The sequence below is a fragment of the Chaetodon auriga genome, chromosome 19, assembly GCF_051107435.1.
Source record: "Chaetodon auriga isolate fChaAug3 chromosome 19, fChaAug3.hap1, whole genome shotgun sequence".
Lineage (NCBI taxonomy): Eukaryota > Metazoa > Chordata > Actinopteri > Chaetodontiformes > Chaetodontidae > Chaetodon > Chaetodon auriga.
The window spans coordinates 21,442,539-21,463,541 of NC_135092.1; the positions used below are offsets into that span (position 1 = coordinate 21,442,539).

At 45.8% G+C, this 21,003-nt stretch overlaps 1 protein-coding gene across 1 annotated transcript in view; it reads left to right on the top strand.

Annotated features, from left to right (window-relative positions):
* Nucleotides 1–11,262, top strand: part of adamts6 (ADAM metallopeptidase with thrombospondin type 1 motif, 6) — a 56,078-nt gene extending 44,816 nt beyond the window's left edge. Inside the window, exons 21-25 of the mRNA XM_076757689.1 lie at nt 398–527; nt 3,077–3,281; nt 3,361–3,537; nt 6,541–6,697; nt 8,083–11,262. Of these exons, the coding sequence (XP_076613804.1) occupies nt 398–527; nt 3,077–3,281; nt 3,361–3,537; nt 6,541–6,697; nt 8,083–8,192 (779 nt within the window). The 3' untranslated portion in view covers nt 8,193–11,262. The remainder of the gene's footprint in view (nt 1–397; nt 528–3,076; nt 3,282–3,360; nt 3,538–6,540; nt 6,698–8,082) is intronic.
* Nucleotides 11,263–21,003: the final 9,741 nt, after the last annotated feature.

A 21,003-nucleotide genomic window follows, 5' to 3' on the forward strand; every position in this document is an offset into this window, starting at 1 on the left:
TGCCAGACAAGTCTGCTGTGGGATATGTCCCACAAGGGCCCAAACAGACCCTTTCTGAGCTGGTATGGCGTATACACATGCACACACACACACAAAACACATGCATGCTCACACACACACACACACACACACACGCGCAGTGGGAGGTGTGACACTGATACGGTAGCCCTCGCTCTCCCCATTAGAAGCCAAAGTAAAGAGCTCTCTGCTCTGTAAAAGTGATTTGCCAAGATATCCTGCAAAGAATCAGGAATTTACATGTCTGGATTTACTACAGACTGAAAGTGATACCATCTCCGCTCGACACGCCGGCCCGCTTCCATGTTTCTGAAGGCGCTTAATGCGCGAGATCAGTGGAGCTCTGTGCTGCCTTATTGATCGGCCTCTTCCCCTGTAGGTTCCCAGAAGCAGGAAGTGGTGTGTAAAAGGCTGGATGACAACTCGGTGGTCCAGAACAGCTACTGTGACCCAGACAGCAAACCTCCAGAGAACCAGAGAGACTGCAACACTGAGCCGTGTCCTCCAGAGTACGTAGCGCTCTCTCATTATCAATCCATTCATCAACTGTTTAGTCTGTAAGATGTGAGAAATCAATGAAAAATGACAAACACAAGCTCCCAGAGCACATCTTCAGTTTGCTTGTTTTGTCTGAAGATCAGCCCAAAACCCAAATATATTCGATTTACAGCACAGAGAAAAGAAGCAGATCCTCCCATTTCAGTGTTTCACATCTTTTTGCTTGATAAATGACTGAAATGATTCATTGACTATTAAAATTGCTGATGATTTAATCAGTTTTTCTTTATTTTTCTCCTGCTGAGAAAGAGTAGTCTCAAAATAAAGTCTAAAAAAGTCTGCATACAGAGTGATTACTGTCTTCTTAACCCTGAGTTTGATGGTTTTTTGACAGCTGTCTTTGTACACATTCATTTGACGTCGTGTTTTTGGCTGCCTGAGGAATAAAAGTCCAGTATTCTCTCTTTTTGCTCTGTTTTGGTCTCCACCAACTCCCAAGGGAAATGTTTGCTATGTTCGCCAGCTAGTTGCTAACTTCATCTCCTGTGGCCGGTTGCATACAGTTTTTTTTTTTGGGGGGGGGCTGAAAACATCTGCGTGATGAATCTGGAAACGCGGCTGATGACATCAGTGAGCCGTTAAACCAAAATAATTAGCTTAAAGGTGGTAAAACGCTCTGAAGGGCCGAACTGTGTCTGGGTCCGTGTCTACACCTTTCACATTACGCAGACATTTGAGCCGTTGTTAATGTAAAAATCTTGAGTATAGCGGCTTTAAGTCAATGTTTCAAAAGAGAAATCCTCCATAAAAACGAGACTCACGATATTAATTCGCCTTCAATGAGCCCTAGTTTGTGAAATGTGTTTGGAAGAAAATAATAAAATAAAAGGGCAGTGATTTATAACTTCATATGTTAACTATTTTCAGTGTTTGCCTCGTGCCAAAAATTAGAGCCCTGAAAATGACCACCTGTGTTTGATTGTTTTGGCCTCTTTGCCGATCCTCCAGGGGTAACACACACACACGTACACAGGTGGAATATGAACCTGCGTTTGGTGGCCAAATGTCTGTAAGCTCCACGCTGTAGCTGGAAGCACGGCCAGACGAGCTTCAATCACGTCTGGAAAAAGAGGGATTAAATGCGTCGGGTTAATTAGTTTCAGACCATCTGACAGTTATTTGTGTATGAGAGTGAGCGTTGGTGTCTCTCAGCTGGGCTCCGGCCAAAAAAACTGATAGTAACGTAAATCTACTGTATAAGTGGTAATTTGTTTTCATGCATTCAGACTACAGTCCGGGGTTATTTATTTTCACATCTGTATTCAGTGGACGCAGACTTGTGGTATCTCATTTATTTTGATTAGTACTTGAAGGCTGTTGCAACGCATGTGTGTGTCTTGAGTTGCAGCACACACACAACATTTGTGTCTATTAGGAAGGAAAACACCCCCTCTGCAGCCTCAGGAAAGGCCGACTGAAGGAGACCGTGTAAACACAATTGTTTTAGAATAGGCAGGGTTTTATGGGCCTGAGTAATGAAAGCTAACACAGATGTTTGAACACGTCGTTAATTCTGTATACATTCCTTTAGATGATGTAATATCTCACAGGCTGGATGTGTTTGGAGGCTGTTGTCTCGGCAGTTTTATGATATTAATGCTGAAATGTGCAGACAAAGGCTTGAATCAGCGGCCTGGCACAATCTCAACAACACAGGGGGTTACCTGGTCAGGTAACAGGAGTTCATCTGCATCATTCATGTTAAAATGTTCAGACCAAGACATTTTATTCAGGTGTTTGTCTCTGTGGGTAAATTGAGATTAGCTTAGCTTACACTAGATAGCCTAGCTAGCATAGCCAAGCTACACCAGGAGCTTCTTCTAAAAGCACATTAACGTTAAATTAATGAGATGTTTGTGAGCTTTAGGTGGATTTTTTAGCTCTGGGGGAGCCAGGCTAGCTGTTTCCCCCTTCCTCTACTTCGAGGCTAAGCTAAGCTAACTGCCTCCTGACTACTGCTCCTTATTTAGAGCAACAGACATGTGCACTGGTTCACAAACACGCTGGGGGCCCTCTGGTATAAAAACAGCTCCACAGAGCCTCCAGGGGGCCAAAAACTCCACAGAGAAGCTTTAACGAAGCTTTCTTTAACTCCCTTTTCAGTTTATGTTGTACTTTGGTGTTTATTCCCAAACAAATCTGCAGTTAATCAAATTACAACAAGCCAGCTGACACCAAGAGAACCTGGAGCTTTCAGGGGCCCCTGAGGGTCTGTGGCCCTGTGCACGGTCGGGTAGTGTTTAACATCTTTACTGGTGCAGATATGCTACCTGAGGTTTTAGTACCAATACAAAAATAAGACGTGTGAGGTTTGATGCATTTTCCAGCGTTGGCCTTTTGGTAATCCGACCTTGATGAAGGCGCTCAGGTGGACGATACCATAACGTGATTTTACGCTCTGACTAATTACCAAAGGCTGCTTGTAATGAAGTAACCACAGGGAGCGTCACACACTGTGCTTCACAGACTAACACTGTTCGCTTGTGTTTCTCTCCTCCAGGTGGTTCATAGGCGACTGGTCGGAGTGCGGGAAGACGTGTGACGGCGGGATAAGGACGAGGACGGTCCTGTGCATCAGGAAGATCGGCCCCGCTGAGGAGGAGACGCTGGAGGACAGCCACTGTCTGACTCACCGCCCGATCGAACAAGAGTCCTGCAACAACCAGTCCTGCCCGCCCAAGTGGGTCACTCTGGACTGGTCAGAGGTAAGACGACACCCTCACGCTAACTTGAGCTCACCGTGCTGTCGAGATGCTCGCCTCACGCCTCCTCCTCCCTCCTCAGTGCACGCCGAAATGTGGCCCGGGCTTCAAGCACCGCATCGCCTTATGTAAGAGCAGCGACCTGACCAAGACCTTCCCTCCCGCCCACTGCCCGAGCCACAACAAACCTCCGGTCCGAATCCGCTGCAGTTTAGGACGCTGTCCTCCTCCTCGATGGATCCCCGGCGAATGGGGACAGGTAGGACGGCACCTCCTTCACATCGCAGCTCCTTTTTAAATCACGCTGGTTAATCCTTTAAAAGGTTACCTTGACTGTTTAAAAGAGCAAAGATGTGCAGATAGAGTCCATGTGTTGGTGGATGGTTAATATAATTTACACCTGGATGACACACGGGGGGCTCTGAGCAGGCCCGTGACGTGTGTGTGTGCGCGCTGACGGTGCGTTTGTGTGCTCCAGCGGGCCTGGAGTGTGTGATCGGTGGCAGCGATATCCTCCTGGCTGTTTGAAGTTTATCTCAGCCTCAGTCCAGGCCTCTCTATCACTTCCAGGAACACGATTTAGAGGAAGACCGAGGAGTAGCATTCTTGGGCTCACCCTGACATGACTTAGTGCGCTGAGCAAAGCTGTTGAACACTTTACAACACAGCTGACTCATGTTGGTGAGAGGACGCCAGAAAGACGTGCGTCAGAGGGAGCTGTATCTACAAAAAGTATGGCTTGTTATTTTGGAGGATTTGTTAATAATTCAGTGTAAAAGTGGAATTTTAAACAGTGCGCCGTGATGTTTAGAAGACGGGTTCTCAGGCCGCTCGCCGCTCCGGTGGAGGTGATGTCATGGTTCGCGCTCTGTGTTGTTCAGGTCAGAGGTCAAAGGTCAAGAGTCAGGCAGTCTAGGTCGCAGCTCTCCCTCGGCTTCCCCTCTTAACGGCCACATGTGCGCTCACACACACACACACACACACACACACACACACACACACACACAGGAACACACATCAGTTACACACCTTTACAATTCAATCAGTGGCAATAACAGGCGTAAACAAAGCAGAGCTGCCTGATAACCTCGGCGGTCCATCAAAGAGCGGCGTCCCCGTCACGCCGAGCCGAGGTTAATACCTTGTAGAGCAACAGCTGGAGTTTGCTCTTACGCAGCGCTTTCTCATGCACTGCAGATGTGTGTGTGTTTCTTGTGTGTGTGATTCTTTTTTTTTTTTCTTTTTGGCTGTAATTACACGCTTCGCCCTCGCTGCTCCGGTCCCTCGCCGGGCAGCCCTCGTTCCGCCAGAAAGGGGAGATTGTTGCCAGCTACCGAGCGCCTGGTCTCCCGGGCCAAAAGGTCACCGGTTCAAATCCCACTTAAGTCACACCATTGACGTATGCCATCTGTCATGGCCGGCGGCGGGTCCTAATAAAGACTCTCTAATTGGGAAGGGATGACATGCGGGCTCGCTGATCTGAGGCAGGCAGAGAGGATCATTGAAGGTGACAGAAAGCCTGGTAGTTCTGTCGTCAGCGGGGGGTGGGGGCGGCCATTTGTTGAAGGCTGGCTTCATATCACGCACTCGTGCACGGGCGCGCGCTCACAGCGATGGCTGACAGGTGTGTTGTTTCTCAGCGCGAGTAATTATGAAGATATCTGCTTCATTTGACGCTCGTGTTTTGCCGAAGGCGCTTTGGCAGCTACTGCAATTGTTTTTGTAGTCTTTATTTTGAAGGGGTTTAATGGCGACCCGTACGAGCGATCCCACTTTTTATTACAGCTGGCACATCCACCGCAGAAGAAATGCAGGTGCACAGTTTGGGTTCGGTACAGACTTTCACATAGAAGCGTCCACTGAATGGAGCCATTTCTCATTAGGTTTGAAGCGAGCATGGACCACATGCTGAAGGCACGTTTGGGTGGCTTTTATCAAGACACATCATTTAATACTCCGACAGAAATACATCCTGAATAAACTGCAGTGCAGGGAATGATCCCTGAAGATTGTAGACATGCATATTTATGAATAAATATTCTTTTGTTTATGGCAAAGACATGTTGAACTGGACTCTGGCTCAGCGAGGATGCAGCTCTTCTGTCAGTCACTGCAGACCCTCCTGACGCTTCCTCTGGTCCTGATCAGAAGCTCTTAGTCAGCACTCGCTGCACCTGTGTTCACTAAATTCAGCTTGATGCTTTTTTGGATTTGCTTCTGGAGTTGCAGCTGTATTAGTTTATGTTTGTATTTAACTATATGAGCGAGGCTGGAAAAGCATCCGTCCAGAGGACAGACTCTGGCAGAGGGAAAACTTGGCCTTATGATTTGTCCTGTTTTTGAATTTTACATTTATGTTTGGCTGCAGCAGAGGTTTTAAATCTGTGAGGTGTGACTGAGAGCTGAGTGTAGAGGAGGCAGGTGCACGCCGGTGTTCTGAAAACAAGAGGAAGTTAGTTATTGTAGTTTGGCTGCTGATTTGGCGTCCTTACCCGCACAGTCAGCGGCGGCTGTGATACACGGCTCCTGCAGGCAGTTCATCAAACATTTTGTGCCTGATTTCTGCGTTTGCGTCAAATCAGTCAGTCAAGTCTAAACACAGCGGCAGGACACGTGATTATCTTCAGTGTCAGTCGTGAATAAACATCCAGACACCTGCTCTGAAGTCACAGGAAGAAGGCAGAACTGAAAATAATCGTGTTTTTAAAGGGTTTTATCAAAGCAGTCCAGTGAAAGTTGTCTGTGCATCTATCATAGAGAACGTAATGGAGCGTTTAGCCACTAAAGAGCCGGATATTTCCCTCTGGAGCTGGTGGAGACCAAAAACAGAGCTAAGAGAAGCACAAGTGAAGGATAATGTTTCTCCATAACTGCTGGATGTGGAAATAAGGAACTGTTTGCTAACAAGTTCACCGGATCGACTGAAAAGGTGAGACGTGTCAGTGTGGTCAGTCTCGCTGTTGGACAGCCAGCAGCACTCAGGAGCATCTGAAACGATTCCTCCTCGTCTCCTTCAGCCGGGCTCGTAGCTCAGCGCTCAGTCTGAAAAGAATTAGAGAAGAATTCCTCTGAAGGAGTGAGAGGCTGTTTCTCTCCCTCCTCACACATGTACATCAGTTGCTCCGGTTCGTCCCGCTCAGTGACCGACGGGCAGAGTCAGCCCGGCGCTCGCAGAGAGAGATGGTCCTCATTTACCTCGTTAAGCTTCAGCTGGCTGCACGTGCTCCTGCACGGACGCTAACTTCAACCTCTTCTGTTTCAGTGTTCGGCCCAGTGCGGCCTGGGCCAGCAGATGAGGACGGTGCAGTGTCTGTCCTACACCGGGCAGCCGTCGAATGAGTGCGCAGAGTCCCTCCGACCCACCACCATGCAGCAGTGTGAGAGCAAGTGCGACGCCACCCCCATCTCCAACGGCGACGGTAAGACGGCGAAACCTACACATCTGAGCCTGCCATCACGCTTTAATGGCGCTGGCTCCGCGACTCGTCTGCTGGCCTTTCCAGGACAGACGCAGGTTTCTATTTAAAACTGCAGCTTCCTTCGAATGCAAAGGCAGATGGTTTGTGTGAATGCCTGTTGTGCTGTACACAAAGCCCCAATTGAAAAGGGTCTAAACCGTCTCTATCTTCATCTTCACTGTTCTGCTATGACCTAAACACACTTGGATGACACACTCCTCTACACTTTGCCAGCTACATTAATCTTTCCAGTGAGGTTGGCTCCTGGTCAAAGCGAAACAGCTCAACCCTCCATATACACTTACACATGATGGATGGCTATTCAGATGCATCGAGAAGGGCCTTTCGATTAGCCTGAATGGAAAACGTGAGCAGCGTTTACAGGCTGGCTAATGGGATTAGCTGTAGGCTAATTGTTCCTTTACGGACAGCAGTGAGGCAATGTCTCGTTTCATTTGGCTCTGCGGAGGCAGGGGCCAAAGCCTAATAAGGGAAGACACTCTGATCGTGATAAGGCATTTAGAGCACTGCCTGTCCGCCATCCAGCAAGCAGTTTGTGTGTGTGTGTGTGTCTGTGTGTGTGTGTGTGTGTGTGTGTGTGTGTGTGCGCACGGTCGGGATGGCAGATAGCCCAGTTAGTGAACGAGGCCAGAATCTGTCTCAGTTTCTGTGTCCAAGCATAGTTTTACTCAGTCGAGGGCTGAGGGAGATGCACCAGCGCTCATGTAGCAGGTTAGCTCCAGAGTCTGCCTCTCGTGTGTTACCATTAAACTCAGTCAGAGCGATTTTCTGAAAAGAAATGTAGAAAGACGGTTCTCTAAAAACACTTGTCTTAAAGGTTTTCAGGAGACGCTCGACGCCTCTGGCCTGAACGTGTCAGTGCTGCAGCTTCAGCAGCTGGAAGCTCATTAGATCATAATATAAAGTGCTGATTTTAGCCAAAACTTAAAATGAACTCATTATGACATGAATTCATCATTTTTAATCATCCCGTCCATTTTACACCACTTATCCAGGTCCAGGTGGACTTAATTTAATTGATTATATCATTAGGAATTATTGTTTTCTACTGCTGGAAAGAAAATATGATTTAATGATAAATGAAAAATCATTATTGGCCACGTCTTCTGTGCTGCTTTTGTTTTGGATGTCGTTGAATTATAATTAAATTACGTGTGGTCATAAAGGTCCAAATTTAACTGGGTGAATCCTGCAGAAACCCTGCAGGAAAATAACTGATAACATTTTTCGTTCTGCCTCACGTTGTACAAACTGAGCGCAGACTCGGCTCTTCAGAGGCTAATTTAAGGTGGATTGACGCTCTTCTCTCGTCTTTGTCTGCACAGAATGCAAAGATGTCAACAAAGTGGCCTACTGCCCGCTGGTGCTCAAGTTCAAGTTCTGCAGCCGGGCGTACTTCAGACAGATGTGCTGTAAGACCTGCCAGGGCCACTGACCCTGAGAGCGAAAGCAAGGCGAGAAAGATGGAGGGAGGCCGACGCAGCACTGACAGGGAGAGAAGAAGAAAACGGGGCAGGCTGAAAACAAAACCAAACCTCCGGACCGGTGGAAGACAGACGGAGAGGTCGGCGCTGGCCGAAGAAGAAGTAAGGATTTCCCTATTTATCACACCTGATCCTCCTGCCCTCCATCGTGGTGGAGCCCAAACCACTGCTCAGCCCGCAACGCTGACACAAACTTATTTTTTAAAATGTTCACTTCTGTGAAGTGGAACTCGGAAGATTATCTGTTGGTGATGTTATTTTTATTATAATAATAATTATTAATATCATTGTTAGTCTTCCTTTGTGTTTGTTGTTTTCTGAATCCAAAGTGCTGGACACATCGCTCACAGAGGATGTACCCGCGGATGGACGGACGGAGGGGAGGACTCCCCGCCCGGAGAGGGGGACGGGAGTCGAGGGCGCGGGACTCCCGTCTTTGGGGTGACTGTGATGGTGCTATTGGCAGGCAGACTTTTTGGCTTCGGTGCACTTTTTCGTGTAAATACTTTGCCAATTTACCGCTCAAATACGACAGAGAAACCCCATCAGTGTACTGTATATTTATTGTACAACTCCAAACAGAGCTGAGATATTGTCCTCTGGTCATGTTTGTGTCAGATAGTAGCCTACTGTCGAGGAAGGGAATGTAATGTGATTGAACTCATATTCAACGTCTCTGTGCTGGAATGAGAATATTACATACTGTAACATACGTTAAACCCTTATATACTGTAAGGATTTGTATATTATATATGATGTTAATCCAGGACCAGAAGGTACCACCTGCTTACAGGAGCGTTCTTAATTCACGGCTTCTTCTCCCCAGACGGGTGCCTTAGGTCCAAACACTCAAATTAAAGTTCACCCGGTCGCTCGGTCGCTCGGTCGCTCGGTGGTCCAGACGCAGTATGAAGATCTGGTCAGACCGTGTCCGGGCCGCATCAGACACTGTTAGCAAACTGGCCTTGACGAAACATCCCGTTGAGGAGCTTCCAGTTCGCTATTGAAGGATTCATTTTGAAGGAGCATTTTCTATGAAGCAGCTTGTTCATCGGAATCACAGCGCAGTCACTATTCTTCCATAACGGTCATATGTTTGCATTTCATCATCCAGCAGAGATTTGGAAATGAGAATATTAATGCCCGTCACTCTCATGTCTGTACTTTAGCTTGAGCCAGGAGACTGTTAGCTTAGCTTAGCACAGCATAGAGACTGGAAACAGCTAGCCTAGCTCTGTCCAACGGTAAAGACATCCACCTACCAGCACCTCCAAACCTAATCAAGATATATTATTTCTTTGATCTGTCCAACAACTGGAGTGTAAAACTTTGATGTGGAAGTTAAGTTCTCGGATTCGTGGTCACGTTTTCTCTCTAAGACAATTAGTGGAATTCAACCATTTAAATGCATTTTTGCACATATTTGCTCATAATGTTGAGACGTTCGTCGTCTGATGACCGTCTCCAAATCAGATTCTAGAAATAAAAAGAGTCTTTTCGGGGAGTTTGTGATGCTCAGAAAAATTACACAGTGAAGCTGCAATACCCGAGCTGACCACTACGCCACCACTCCAGAGCCGAGGTCTGTTCCTGGAGGCTCGGTCCAGCACGTTACCTCCTGAGAAATGTGTTACACTTTGTTTGTGTACAGATTAAAGAACAAACACCTTTATTGGTGAGCTGTAGAGCTGCTGCCAGGCTAGGCGTTTCCCCCGTTTCCAGTCTTTACGCTAAGCTAAGCTAAGCTAAGCTAAGCTAAGCTAGGCTAACTCCAACCCTGTCTCCAGGCTGTAGCTTCTTACTCATCATACAGACTTGAGTGGTATCGATCTTCTCATTCAGTTCTCAGCAAGAAAGCGAATTTCCCAAAAAGTCCAAGTGTTCTTTAAATAAGGGCCCAGCGCTAAACACACACACTCATCACATTCATCACGGATATGTTGCCAGAGCACGTATCCGGGCCTCAGATAGAACGACCCCCTCGTCCTCTTTCCTCGTCTTTGTCCGTCAGCGAAAACACAAAACCAGCCGCCTCAGTGGTGCTTCCCCCTCCTTCATGTTATTGTATTTTTTATTTCCATGGAGTACTGTGTTTACCTCCTCTTTTCCTCCTGCTCTGCTCCGAGGGTTACGGCCTTCCCAGGCTTCTGGTGCTATCAAGTGGGTGCTTCCATTCAACCCTCTCCAGTGTGCTTAAAAGTGAGGCTGGATCCAAACAATATGAAATAATATCCTTGTCAATATCTCTGTTGGTAAATGCTGGTCATGTTATTGTTTTGTTTGTATCTGTTTATACCTCACACTGGGAATTTTCATTGTTAACCGTGTATTGTTGTTTGTGCTACCAACAAAATGGACGCTCACCCAGTCGTAACGCATCCCTTTAGGTGGGGGACGTTCCTGCTGGCGGAGGGGTTGCGAAAGGGAACACCTGCGAAACGTCTCCATCACACTCAGCAGAAATCTGAGAGACAATAGGAGTGTGCAAGAATCTCATCGAAGCTGTTAACAACTAATTTCTAATTTTGCTGCTGCTACTTTTTCGTAGCCACCTTCAGTATGACAATGTCGAGCAGATTTTATCGGTTACCAAACCTTGAAAGGACGGCGGATGGCGAGAAGCCTTTGAATTCAGTTCAGAGCGCTTGGACTAACTCGTCCGCTGGCTGTGGGACGCGGAGCCTCCAGAAAACGAGAAGTGAAATCAATCAAACTGGTACTCATTGCTGTGAACTTGGATGTTTGAATGTCACATTGCTTATACCTGTACCTAAAGTGCAAGAGAAATGAAAAGCATCATGTGATTATTTGCTTATATTTTATATTCAGTATTAATGTTGGTACACTGTTACTAATTTTTTTTCCAAACGTAAATTATATGCTAATTTATTGCGTTGTCTCACTTGTACATTTATTTCACTGCATGCAAACTGAAATTTAGCATAGTGAAAAAAATACAGTGATGCAGCCCCTCACCAGCCCCCCTTTTTTTAAAAAGTAGATCCAATAAAAAGAGCAGCTTTTAAAGAGACTCTGCGTTAGTGGATTCATTTCTTTCCCCTGCTTGTCAAAACGCATCAAAACATGTCCGTGCAGCATTTCTAGCCGTGATCCCTGTGAGAGGAAAAAGCTCAACATCCACCCGGGATCAGATGGGAAGCGGCGGTGCCAGGGTGGATGCTCCGTTCTCACAGGCTTTAAGAGATATATACTCCTGTCCTTTCACTCAGCTCTTGGAAAGCACCCACAGCATGAGAAAAGCTAATGGCATCGCACCAGGATACCCGTTACCTCCGCTGAAGACATCCATTCATTCGCTGCCTCAGTTTAGGGTGACCGAACTGGAGACGGAGGGCACCGTTTGTAAGAGCTTTTGTCCTTATCTACCTAACTCTGACGCGCCGGCTGCATCATCATCCCAGACTCAAACATAATAAACGTCAGCTGGTCTAAGCGAGACGCCGTCCTGAACTGCCCCAGCTCTGTTGCCATAGCTTTGGTATGGCACTCTCCTTCCTCTCATCCTGGCCTCAAGTGTCTGGATTCGCTCTTTGGGAGCTGTGAGGTTTCCACTCTCCTTGGTAATTAATTCCAAATAAACAGTAACTAGCCCACTTGGCTGGGAAACGCTGCCGTCTCCTTCTAATCCACAGTGTCCAATTACAGAGGGAGACAGATGGCCTGTTTGGTCTAATGTAACCAGTTTAGAATACCTGTACGTCTGGCCCGGCTTCTGTCTCCCGCACTGGCCCGTCTGTGATTACATTAGGCCGAACCTGCAGAGCTGAGGGCGACAAGGAGAGAAAAAAGGGAAGGTGATGGAGTTCAGGCCGAGAGATTCGTACCTGCAGACGACCTGAGAGGCTCAAGGTGGTGTGAAACATTTGCGCTCGATTGCGTTCTGATGTGCGCATACGTCGAGGATAGCTCGTCAAAGACTGGACGCACGGAAGCGTTAGCGGTGTGTGCACACGCGGCCCGGAGGCCTCCAGATGATGAGGCAATGAAAGTAAGATCAACCTCAAGACAACACGTGCTGTCACGCAGCTTTATTGCTATTTAGCTTTGGATTGCCAAGTATTTTCCTCAGCTCTGTTGCTCTTAAGGCCCGGCCACATCAGAATGTGCTGCAGGTAAATTCATCTGCATGTGTTTACTAAATATTTGTGCTTCTAGAAGCTTGGTGACGTCGTTCCCGGACTCTCAGGGCTTGTTGGTGAGCTGCTGTAGCCAGTGAGCTTACCGCTAACTCACTAGCTGGCCGGGCTAGCACTAGTCAGTCTTAATAGGACCTGTTTTCTCTCTGCTGTTCTGTTTACTCGAATCAGGCCAGGAAACGTAGCGTCAGTCCAGGCCACATTCACAACAGACCACAAAGACCTGGTTTTCTGTGTCCTCTTTATGCCAGTAACACGTCTTTAGTTCAATAAATATTCAAAATAGTAAAAAAGTGTCTTCAGTTTTCAAGAGTCAGAGTTCTGACTGGACTTAATCATCATGAAGCTCAGAGTAACTGAAGGAGAAAACAGCTCTCTATTTCCCAGATTATTTCCACGTGCATCTCCTGCTTTCCGAGCGTGGTGAAGTTGTTTAAAATGTGGAAAAAACGCGGGACTGGAGCTGTCTGCTTTACTGAAGCAACAAACGAAAGATCTCCAGGCTAAAGACCCTGCCAATGGTCAGTTAGCAAGCCCGTTAGCTTGTTAGCTTAGCAACAATGGTAAAACAACAAACTGCAAACAGTTTTTACTCTGATGAGTGTTAATTAAAATGAACAACAACACGGCTAAGAAGCTAACAATCAGCATCCAGGACGGTTTGCTGTTGGTTGATGGTGCACATTAAAGTTCACTAGATTGAGCCTGACGTGAAACGTTTGCACAGATTAATTTGGCTGTTTTAAATGCTGGTGTGAGACTTCACTGCACAGTGAGGCACTGTCAGCATGTTCACTACAAGATGAAGACTACAGAAAGGTACTGTTGAACGCTCTCACTCCAGTATGTTGACTTTATTAGTCAAGGGGATAATATTAGTCTCCCTGACATGGACCATATGCATTTGAATAAGTGACGAGGTGATTTCCCAGCACAGCGGGTCGCTGAGACGTGCAGCTCACAGGCTGCTTATAATAAGAGGTGCAGAGAGGATGAGGAGCAGATTTCTCCTCTTCTCTGGGATTCTGCACTTCAAATGGAAACTAGTGTCAGAGAGAGAAGCCATCGCCGCTTATCAGCGTTTCAATATCCCTCAAAAGCTGCATGACAAACCGAACGTGTGCAGGCAGCAGCGAGGTACGTTCACAGAAATATGCACAAATTAGAATTCTTCAGCGTCCCACAATGTGTGGAACAGATTTTTACAGATCCCCTCGGAGGTTAGAGGCATCACTCTTGGCTGCGGTCCTGAGGACATATCGTAGCTCTGGACTTAAAGACCGCGGCTGTTTGTGTATTTACCCTCCAGCTGGGAGGTGTGAGGATTAGCATAGCGACAAACAGCACAGCTCTCTGAGGGCTTATCGTGCTTAATCAAAGTTGCCGTGGTACTACAGCGTTGTCGATGAGTGCTTGAAGCGTTTCGGACACTCTCGCCTTCGAACGCGGCGCAGCAGGACGAGCGGCTCCAGATGGTGTGGCTAGAGACAGTGCATGCCTGGACCTGGGGGGTCTGACAGGCAGGAATGCTGGCCTGGGATGGGAAGCTCACAGCTCCAGCACCTGCTATCTACTGGGCTCTGTTTGGGCTCTGTACTGTTAAGCCCTGCTGCTCTTTCCCACAGCTGAGGCCCAGATTGAACTGCCGTGGACAAGATCAAAGCCCCGAAGGGCACTGGCTGCAGAGGGGAGGGCAGCAGCGACCCCATCACATATACCAGGAGGATGTGTTTTTTCCTTCACACCTTCAGAGACGTGAAGAGAAATGCTTCAGCTGTGCACCTTTTCCTCGTTCAAAGCTGTTTTCTTTCAATGTGTGGAGCTCCACACTCTTTATCAGCTGTGAACCAAACACACTGCTGTGCACACACATACAGCAGCCAAACATGCACAACAACAGGACACTGAATCTGAAACAGGTGATGCTGGAAGTCTGTGACGTAGCGACCACTTGCAGGTTGTGTCCCACAACAACAAAAGATCCAAATGAATGTACAAATATACAACGCCAACATCGATTTGATTGATTGAGTTGTTCAGTATTTCTGATGAAGTACCTGCAGATTCTGCTTTCTAGAAATGACGACACTTCAGGTCTTGAACCACTGACCTGATCCTCAGGCAAACACTTGGACCAGTTCAGACAGGATCCCACTCATGACAATGGCCTTCGAAGGTAACACGTAAGGGCACATAACAACCTTCTGCTGTCTCGGGATACTGAACGTGATGGATGTAAGTTTGGCCTTTAAGAGCAAAACCTAGATTACCAGATCACACTGCTTTTACTCTGCAGCAACATCCTGCTGTGTTGACTTCAGCAGTTTTTAATCAGGATCAATCTGATGACACGTTCACAACTTCAGTTAATTTTATGTAACAATTGTTTGAAAAAGTGCAAAACGTTCCCATCATGCTCTCCTGAAAGATGCATTTTTACCCTCCAGTGGATATGAAGTAACCACCGTCCCATGTTTCCATGCATAAACACAAACAGACAAATCCTCAACACCCACATGGCAAAATGTCCTCTCTGACCCTCTACAGTCTTGGTGGATCAACAAGTTCCTCCCCAATGGAAATGTGTTTTCAGTGAACTTTAGATGTTAGTGAGTGCAAAGGGCATGTATCTGGAGTCATTACTTCTTCTGCTGTCCAGTCCTCAGAGGTATGTAGCCTCAAAGCCCCAGGTGAGGAACATCAAAGGGGTTCATAGCCAGGAAACAAGTGGCTAGCTCTCCGTCATTGGGTACCTAAAAACCAACAAACTTTCTTCTGTTGTTCCGAGTTGACGCAGCTCTCCTGTTTTTTTTTTAAATACTTCCCTGACATTCGGCTGTTGGAGCCTCACTTTGTAGAAACCAACAGAGATCCTGTCTTTAAACCTGCTAATATTGTTGAAAGTTGCATGTGTGTGTATTTATTTCAGACCTTAGTTTGAGAAGCGTTTTTATGTTACTACCTTCTGCGTGAAGTCAGTGTCAGGCTGTGCCTTAAAGTTTCATTTTGGACTGAAGATGCAGACCGAGGACAAGATTCAAATAAACAAAGGAATTTATTCACAATATGAAGTGAACACAAAGCGCACTCAAACTAAGAGGAACACTACAAACAAAAGGAGGCAAAACTCAAATGCTGACGAGGCAGGAAGGCACTGAAACAAAAAGCACGAGTGACGGTCCAAACAAAAAAAACCCCCAACACCCAACTACAAAAAGAGCACACAGCAGAGGAACTAGGAAACAATGAGGGAACGAGTAAAATCTGGCAACAGGTAGAACCGAGCCTCCTCCTTAAATACTCAGCCATGATCGGGCTGATGAGCGCCAGGTGCGCTGCTGAGGAGGCGGAGCCAGCTGAGTGCAGGGACACACCCATCTGAGACAGACAGGGGAACAGACAGACAGACAAACAACACCAGGGGAAAGGGAAAAGGAAAACAGTAGGACAAGACAGGTGAGCGAATCCTCACAGTCAGTGTGGACTGAAATATGGAGTCATTGTATTTCTACAGTTGGCTACGTTTTGTCAGTATTGAACTTTACTACCATTGGCTGGATTTTAGTATGTGTGATTCAGATCCACTCCAAAATTTATTGGTTCTTCCTTTGCCAATACTCCACCCTTCCCCCCCAGCAACAAACAAACCAAACTGAAAACATAACCTCAGATAATAATCACTCAACTCTGCAGCTTGAACTTTTCAGCCTCTTCTAGCTCATTTATTGATTTTACACCACATTTACAGCCTGTCTGACCAACTCCCAAAGGAACTGTTTCCAGCAAAACAAAAAAAAAAAAAAAAAAAAAAAAGAAACAGAAAGAAAGAATAAAAACCTGATAAAAAGCTCAAATAGCATAGCTTTAATGAAACTGCTAATTGATGCTGAATCACTTGACCAGTTTGACGTCCCTTCTTCTGTGTTCTTATCTTGTGTTTCGACATGAAAATAAACACAGACGTGTTATTGACAAATACTATGTTGCTATTGCTATATGCTATTGTTACAAAAGGAAAGCATTTGATTTCAGCGTGACTCTAAAGCAGCGCGGCATCACTTCTGTGTTGTCTCCACAGTATGAGCATCGCTGTGCAGTTTCACTGAGCTATTTTAATCTTAAAGACAAGGACAACTCCATCGACTGACCTCCACTTGAGACGGGACTTTGCTCTATTTAGAGTACAACTGATTGATGAATCGCTGGACAATTAATAAATTTGCTTGTGAGCAGATCATTTTGTCTTCACGGCTACTTTTTCATTGTAATGAGAGCGCGGAGAGATTACATTAAGGACAACTAACACACTTTAAAATAGGATGAGTTATTCCTCCATAAAACATATTGTTACCTCAGAACATCATTACAGTTACAAGCTACTACAAGAATAGATCTTACCGGGGGTTCACATTAAAGCAGACCCTCAGGGTCGCTGTCAAACCTTCAATATGGCTCCACTGGATGTCCTCGCTACGTCCGCGTATTGTCCAACGATTCACCTTTTCCTGGTTGGGAGTGAAGGACATGTGGGCTATGAAAGGGAGACAGAAGCAGCATTACAATGTAACCGAACAGAGTAATAACCATGAGCCTCGTGGCTCTCTGTACCGTGACTACAGCCCCATTATCATTTGTCCTCATTAGCTTGCTGTCATTTATTAGTTGTGGGCAGTTGGAGCAGAGGAGGCTAAATCACGACATAATTCATTCCTGATGGATTTCATAATGTCCTCGAGAGAGAGAGCGAGCGAGCGAGCATGTCCTTAAGTATGCTGTACGTAGAGCCTGCTGTTCAAGAGCACCGTCCACCCAAATGATGACACTCACATACACACACAACATTATTCCGTCCCATCCTCAACCAAGCAAAAGCTCTTGGCTTTACTCCATTGGCCTAAGTGATTGGCTATTGATTCTTTATACACTTAATCCATTTACCTTTCCTGCTGACAGAGGACAGAATAGGAACAAAGCAGGCGCATCGCTTAAAGGTGACCCAGCTACCTGCTGAACCACAACGCATGCAGCACCTGAAGGGTTAAAGTCTCCGTATGTTTGAGACGGACGTAAAAGTCTAAAACAGAATGTGATCAGCTGATCAATGTGATCAATGTGATCAGCTGATCGTTTTTACAGAGACTCACCTGAAAACAGCACAAAGTCAATATATTTAATGTTCTTCCTCATCAGCTTCATTGATTTCTGTAAATATCTGCTTATTGTGAATCTGATTTCAAAGACTGGGGAAGATGTGGAAAAACACCTGTTTGGAACATTCCACAGGTAAACAGGCTGATTGGTAACAGGTGAGAGCATCACGTTTTTGGAAATCAGGTTGTCAGAAAAAGGAGTCATCCTCTGGGAACAATGATGGATCATCTCATGACTGAAAACATCATTGATCAAATCATGATGATCCTACCTGCATCAGTTCAATTGACCTAAAACTCAAACCTGAAATAATAATTAAGACATTATTTCATTAATACGACTGCACGTCCAGCACACTTCGGATGGTATTAGCGTATCACATTTAAGCCAAACCACATTATGGCCCCCACCCGCCTCTCACCAACATTCAATATCATACTTACCTCTTTCTCCAATAATCTCTCACAATATGGAATAAATTCACTCTGACCTAAAATGGAAATATTTTATAATGTCCAACGAGGAGGTTAGATAACGACTGCCTTCCATGTAACTCAATGCTACGTATTCTTTCAGTTTGAGGTAAAGTATGTCTGAGGTTTGCTTTTTTGAGTTTAACCTTGGTCTCAGTTGTAGTCCTGGGCTTAATTTATTGTTTACACTAGTCTCCTTCTGTGTGTTCAGTTTCGGAGAAATAGCGTTCATTCCTGATCAGTCCTGTCCAATTGCTGTGGTATTGGAAATGTCCTGGGCAGGCCTTGCTTGGACCTCACGTTTGGCAAGATGTGGGGGAATGAATATGTTATTGTTAACGTTCTCTGCATCACACAGCTCTGCCATCTTTTTCTCTCCGGCTGCTGACATGCACCTCTGCACCGACATGTCGTTTTTAAGGAGTCGCCTTAATGAGGATCCTCAAACGTAAGAGGAGCAAAGCAGCACTTCCAGACAAAGACGGCTTTGTATTAGCTCACCACCTGAAGAGGTTCTAACAAGTTTGCATGCGAATTTGGCTCTGATTTAATACAATGCGCACTGTTTGAGAATATATGGAGGAAAAAAAGGAGTGATGTAATGAGAAGATACAGACTTGTCCATACTGGCTGTGAGGAGATCTCTACCTGACATGATATCAGTGTAAAATTGTGTGTAGACTGACTTTAATGAAAAAATGCAGGATGCTAACACACAAAGTTATGGTATAAAACACAGTGTCGTCAGCAAAACAGCTGATCCAAACTCAACTCGACTCGACCATGTAACAAAAGGAGCTGCTGTGCTCAAAGGAAGTTGAAGCCTAAACTCCTGGACGGCTGCTCTGAGACGTGACGTTCCTACTCTTTACGTCTCCATCGATGCCTCAAAAGATAAAATAACTTCTGTGATAACTTTTACAGAATCGCTCGATCCCGTCTCAGATGATTAGAAAGCAACTCACAAACCTTTAAACTCACAGATCTTCACAGAAACAACAAAAACCTAGGACTGATTCCAATCTGAGGGCTGAGCGATGGGGGACAAATGGACAGTCCTCATTCTAAAAATGCATTAAAGTACTTCAACACTTTGTAATACAGCAACTTTCAGTGTCATTTTTGCATGAATCAAGTACTAATAAAAGTCTCTCATTCATTCATTCTTTGTGTTTTTATTGGATCTTTTACTCTCTTTCTAATGATTTTTATTTGTGTCTTTTCTCTTAACGCCACACTGTAAAGCTGCGTTTTATGTATGAAAGGTGCTTTATAAATAAAGTTATTCTTTTTATCATAAATCACCGACACAGTGGGCTATCATAACAGAAATGCATTTTAGCATGATTACTTTATACAGTACATCCTGCATTTTGGATCAGTATTATCACATTTTGTTTTCAAATTCCAAACCAGCCTTTAACATTGCAGACAAAAAGCTGCTGGACACTGAGGACACCTGCAATGGAGACAAACGATCACTGCGAGTGACCAAGTGTTAACCATGAAAACCTGCCGCGCCTGTTCAAACCATCTTCCCTTTGATCTCGCAAACTCATCAATATTCCTGTGAGCGCACGCTAACTTACCGCGCTGCCTTCTCCTGCACTTCCTGTCCATCACACCCCGGGGAGCGAGGACTCATGGCCTCGGTTCAGAGGTCAGGCACGTGGACCATCTCTGCTGCTCACACCAACACATGAGCGACGGCAACAGGAGCGCTGAACCCAGCAGCCTGCAAAGCAAGAGCCAGACGTTAAAGGCTTTTATGTCCAGGAGGAAATCTGGAATGACGAGAGCAGAAAATAAGAAGTGTTGGTTGAATTTCTAAGAGATGGATTATTAGAGGATTATCTGGCTATATTTAACCCTCACCCACAAGGGCAGAGGGAGATAGTGGTTGAAGAATAGCGTGATAATGCTATTACCTTTCCATCTCATCCCTGGCAGTCACATGACCAGCAGCAAAGAGTGGTATTTCCTGCTCCGAGCCGGGCACAGGGACACCGGGGAGCGCCGAGCGTTCTCCTGGTGGTGCTGCAGAGGAATGACACCGCCTTGTCGTCTCTCTCTGGTCGTCGCTTTGAACATAAATTACTGACTTATGTGCATCTTCGTGAAAAGAAATATTGTGACTTTTTCAGCAGTTCTCTCAGTCACACATCAGTGGCACAACCTGACCAGGACTCAGGAGCACATACAGTCAGTTAGATCACCTGTTTTAGATTTGTGGCAGCTCGGGCCGAGCCGGGCTCATGGTGTAACATTAACTCTGCTTCCTGTTCCATATGAAAATTTAAGCATAATCCCAGAAGTGCAGTAAAAAATAGTGCGCTGGCCAAATGCAGCTCCTGGTCACACACATGGCAGTGGCAGATCATTTACCCCAAAAGCACCACAGTGAGGTAAAGTCTTTGGTTTAAACGGTTCCTTTTTACAAGCTCTGAATGCTCCAGCGGCGACCTGAGCAGGACGAGCTGCCACAGACTGAAAATATCAGGCCGTCACTGGTTTCCGCCTCAGCGTTAAAGGAATGGTTCGAACTTTTGATAGATGCACTTAAGAGATAGATGAGGAGATTGATGCCACTCTCATGTCTGCACGATGAATATGAAACTACAGGTAGTTAGCTTAGCTTAGCATAAAGACTTCAAACAGCACGAAAAGGCAGCTGAGATCTTCCTGCTGCCACCTCTGAAGCTCACTAACACCAAACAGTTCCACATTTCAGTTTTTGTGTGGATTAAACAAACGAGACGTGACGTGTTTTTATTTTTAGCTGCTTCCTCCTGCCTTCAGTCTTTATGCTAAGCTAAGCTAAGCACCTCCTGGCATATTCAACACAGAAACCTCAAGAGAGAACAAGCACATTTCCCACAACTGCTCCTTTAATCTGGTGAAAACTGCTATTGTGGAGTGAGGCTTCATCCCATCTTTCATGATGTTGAATCAGAGATGAGAGGATGAAGCAGGCTATTCAT